General features: G+C 43.5%; 1 protein-coding gene across 2 annotated transcripts in view; it reads left to right on the top strand.

Annotated features, from left to right (window-relative positions):
- Window positions 1-4,406, top strand: part of SPG21 (SPG21, maspardin) — a 24,101-nt gene extending 19,695 nt beyond the window's left edge. Inside the window, exons 8-10 of one of the 2 annotated variants that reach the window (XR_002771948.1) lie at window positions 480-620; window positions 2,032-2,312; window positions 4,271-4,406. Coding sequence is in view for 1 of the 2 variants with exons in the window: in XM_003784423.3 (XP_003784471.1) it covers window positions 480-620; window positions 2,032-2,148 (258 nt within the window). In the remaining variant the exon portion in view is untranslated. Of the gene's footprint in view, window positions 1-479; window positions 621-2,031; window positions 2,759-4,270 lie in introns of those variants that run through there. The other variant, XM_003784423.3, reaches the window with a different exon arrangement.
- The last annotated feature ends 314 nt before the right edge of the window (window positions 4,407-4,720 follow it).

Below are 4,720 nucleotides of genomic sequence, written 5' to 3'. Positions count from 1 at the left end.
GAGTCTCCTGCCTCAGCCTCCCAAGTAGGTGGGACTACAGGCGCCCGCCACAACGCCTGGCCATTTTTTGGTTGCAGCCATTATTGTTGTTTGGCGGGCCCGGGCTGGGGATTCGAACCCGCCACCTTAGGTGTATGTGGCTGATGCCTTGGCCTCTTGAGCCACAGGCGCCGCGCCCTAATTGGCATTTTCGATGGTTGTTACTATTAATATTCTCATTTAGTTGGCTATATTTGAGGGAAAAGGTTTGACTCCTCCCCCCCCAAAAAAATGCAAGAGACACTTGGCAGCAGAATCCATAGCTAATGTCTTAGGTTGGAGTTAGAAGTCACCAAGGATCAGCACAAGGAGGTGGCTTAGGCTACTGAGGCCTCAGCATTGTGTTTTCATAAGAAAGAAATGCTTGGGCTAACACTTTCCATAATGTGATAAAAACATATTAAATATCAGGAAATTTCAGCTTTGTGGTTTTTTAAAAGGTGTTTGACCAGAGTGCACTTTCAACTGAAGCTAAAGAAGAAATGTACAAGCTGTATCCCAATGCCCGAAGAGCTCACCTTAAAACAGGAGGCAATTTTCCATACCTGTGCAGAAGTGCAGAAGTGAATCTTTATGTCCAGGTAAGTCCCAGCTTGGAGCTCAGAGCACTATGAACCTAAACATAAAGCTTTTAAAAATATTTTTAGAGTAGGGCAAGAAAATAAAGGGACTACAGAATTCATTGTAGGAATGAGGCATTGGCTACATGTACAGGGTGTCCATATTCGTAGGAGAATTCGAACAGATCTGTTGAAGATCCCAGGGGACTCCCTGTCCACCATCCCTTTTCCAAGAAGAGTAGGCCTGTACCCACACACTGAGGTAGCTGCTGGTGCCATGTGCCTGCCTGCCTCCTAGGCACAGTAATTTTGCCAAAGCTAAGACATCAGACCTAAATGTGCTCAGTCTGAGTCTTATGAAGTGATTTCTCCATCTAATTTTAATGCATTAAAAAAGAAAACCTGGCTCGGCGCCTGTGGCTCAAGTGGCTAAGGCGCCAGCCACGTACACCCAAGGTGGCGGGTTCGAATCCAGCCCGGGCCCACCAAACAACAATGATGGCTGCAACCAAAAAATAACCGGGCGTTGTGGCGGGTGCCTGTGGTCCCAGCTACTTGGGAGGCTGAGGCAGGAGACTTGCTTGAGCCCAGGAGTTGGAGGTTGCTGTGAGCTGAGATGCCACAGCACTCTACCCAGGAGGACAGCCTGAGGCTCCTGTCTCCAAAAAAAAAAAAAAAAAAAGAAAAGAAAACCCACCCTACGGTGGCTCATACCTATAATCCTAGCAGTCTGGGAGGCCCATGTGGAAGTATTACTTGAATTCAGGAATTTGAAACTAGTCTGAGCAAGAGTGAGACACTGTCTCCACTGACAATAGAAAAATTAGCTAGGCATTGTGGCAGGTGCCTATAGTCCCAGCTACTTGGGAGGCTGAGGCAGGAAGATTGCTTAAATCCAGGAGTTTGAGGTTGCTGTGAGCTAGGCATTGAGTGATACTCAAAAAAAGAACACTGGGCAACTGAGTGAGACTCCAAAAAAAAAAAAAAAAGCCAACCCAGAACACTACTTATCACCTCATCTCTTCATACTTTACCCAAGTGGGTAATAGGACAGCAGTGAGAAGTGACTGCTTTGATGGTTTGTCAAAAAGTAACAAGAGCCTTAAAAAAAAAATCATAAACTTGATCCGGTCACCTACTTGTAGAAATAAATCTTAAAGACAGGAACTTAAACATAGAAGCCTGATGCCTGGAGATACTCATCACAGCATTAGTCCTAGTAGTAGAAGATTAGAAGGACCTAACAGCAACAGAAAGGAAGGCTTAAGCATCTGCTTGTGGGGCAGCGTGCTGCCAAAGATGTGAAGAGACTGTTGGAGAAGTTCAAAACATTTAGCTACCTATGGTGACGTCTTCCTTCCAAGCTTTTTGTATAAGGCAATGCTCCTTTTGTGGTACAGCCATTTAAAATAATGATTCTGCATTTCAACAGATACATTTGCTACAATTCCATGGAACCAAATATGCAGCTATTGACCCATCAATGGTCAGTGCTGAGGAGCTTGAGGTACAGAAAGGCAACCTCAGCGTCAGCCAGGAGGAGCAGTAGTGGTTTTCGCTGTCCATGATGAGTTGATCCCAGCGCGTTCTTATAGAATCAGTGATGTCAGTGCCTGCCAGCAGCTTCTGCCTTCAGATTCGTCAGGCTCACCGGTTCTCACTGTGTTTTGGAAGCAGGACTTATGGTCATCTTCATGACAGGCGACAGCCCCTGTAAGCCAATATGACTGTTCTCTCTTCCGTTTTTTTTAGCTTTTGGATTTGAAGAAGTACTTTTGAAGACTCCCATTTTAAGAACTGTGCAACTTTTGCTACCAGAAGTCTTCACCACTGTGTTCTCAATTGAACATTAATTTCTAGATTTGGGATCTTGTGGTGGTCTTTTCCCCTCTTTTCTTTCCTTTTCCTTTCTTCCTTCTTTCTTTTTATGTTATTTGCTGTAAATGCTGCATATCCAGATTGTATATCAGGAGGACATTGGTTATTTTCATGCTTTCTTGGACATAACTATTATCAGAGTGCCACGGCTACCACCTTCTGTTTGCTCTCCCATAAATCAACTACTTTTAATTTCCAATTAAGCAGATTGTTTTGAGTGTTAGTGCTTGTCTAGTTTCTAGATATTACAGTTATTTGAAATAAAAATTCAATTTCAGTAAGTAGCTTTTGTGATCATTGTTCCTACCCAGCTGAGCTTCACATAGGACTTCCTGAGAAACAGGTCATAGTTTCTGTCAATTCTCTGTGACTTCAGGGAAGTTACTTAATTTCCCTAAAGTACAGTTTGTTCATCATAAAATAATAGTAACAATCACTGAGATACTACTTAGGTGCCAGCTACTTTTCTTACCTTCTTTCTTTCCTCCTGAGTGGAAATTTTTAAACACACATAAGCAGAGAAAATAAAATATATGTCCCTATCACCCAGCTTCAAAAATTATCAACTCACAGGCAGTCTAGTTTCATCTTTTAACCCACCCCCACTTCTTCTACATATACTTCTAGCATTGGATAATTTTAAAGCTGTTTCTCATGTCTCATCATTTCATTTGTAAATTATTTCTGTTTGTACCTTCAAGACATAAAATAGCCATAATATCATTATCACACTGAAAAATTTACCACTCATCCCTTCATACTATCTCATTTCCAGTCAGTGTTCCCATTCACCATTATCCCATAAATGTTTTACACAGTTGACTTGTTCTAATTAGATTACATACAAAATCTGCATTTGATTGAAATCTCCAAAATCACTTTTAAACTAAAAGTTCCTCCTCCCTCTATTTCTTTTTCTATCATGTGTATTCAGTGAAGAAATATGTTCATTTTCCCTGTAGTTGCTCCAGTCTGAATTCAGCTTACTTCCCTGTCCCTTGAATCCCAGTAAGCTGTGGTTACATCAACAGACTTGATCAGGTCACGTTCAATCTTTTTGGCAGGAATACTTCACAGGGGTGGGGTTGGGGGGCTGTGTGCTTCCCATTGTGTCACCTCATAACATCTGGTCATGTCTAGGGGTGTTAGGATTGCTGAGTGTTTTCTGACATTGTCAGCCTGATCCAGTCAAGAGAAAGTTCCCCTAGTTGGTTTAGCTGCCACTGCTCATCATTGCCTAGATGTTTCATTTCATTAGGAGTTGCAAGACCACAATACTACTCTAATTTTTATCATTTCTTTTGTATTTTTTAGCTGGAGCATACTTATTTAGAAAAACAAACTTTGGGGCTCGGCGCCTATAGCTCAACCGGCTAAGGCGCCAGCCACGTACACCTAAGGTGGCGGGTTCGAATCCCCAGCCCGGACCCGCCAAACAACAATGATGGCTGCAACCAAAAAATAGCCGGGCGTTGTGGTGGGCGCCTGTGGTCCCAGCTACTTGGGAGGCTGAGGCAGGAGACTCGCTTGAGCCCAGGAGTTGGAGGTTGCTGTGAGCTGTAATGCCACGGCACTCTGCCCAGGGGGACAGCTTGAGGCTCTGTCTCAAAAAAAAAAAAAAGAAAAACAAACTTTGTTTCATTAACTGCTTGGTTTCTCTGAGGTACAAATGTAGATAGAAAAATAAGCATAGTTGCTTCCTTCCCTTTATTTGCCAGGTTTCAAAGTATTGAGTTGGCTGTCTCAGCTCAAATTTCATCCCCACCATAGCTCTGGTTATATTGACTTTACAGGTCAGGTCAAGAGACTCGCTCAAGGTCACGTGGCAAGAGTGAGCTGGGATGCCAGGTTAAGTCTGATTGTCCTAAAGCCAGTGATCATTCCACAAAGGCCATGGTGTCTTCTCTCACTTCTTGTGCCTGGACAACTGTGAGTTATGGAAGCACTTGAGTAGCTATAAAGGTAGGGTTCAAGGTTTTAACTGGTACCATCGGTAGCTTCCTTGAGGCTGTGTGTATCTTGACTTCCCAAACAGGGAGCTCCCATGGGCATAGCCACCCTGGACATCTTCATCAGCCTCTGCATCCCAGCACAGGAATGAACTATAGGACTGCCCTCTGCTTTCTTGTCAGATTGTCCCTGGGGGACCCTTCAGCCTCTTAGCAGGTATAACTACACCCTCATGACTGCAAGTTGCCATTTCCAGCCCTGATCAATTTTGAGTACTGGTTTTGAATGCCTAC

This window comes from Otolemur garnettii, unplaced genomic scaffold, assembly GCF_000181295.1.
Source record: "Otolemur garnettii isolate 467f Iridium unplaced genomic scaffold, OtoGar3 scaffold00011, whole genome shotgun sequence".
NCBI classification, from domain to species: Eukaryota; Metazoa; Chordata; class Mammalia; order Primates; family Galagidae; genus Otolemur; species Otolemur garnettii.
Note: the sequence above shows the minus strand (reverse complement) of the source record. Positions and strands in the feature narration are given on the sequence as shown.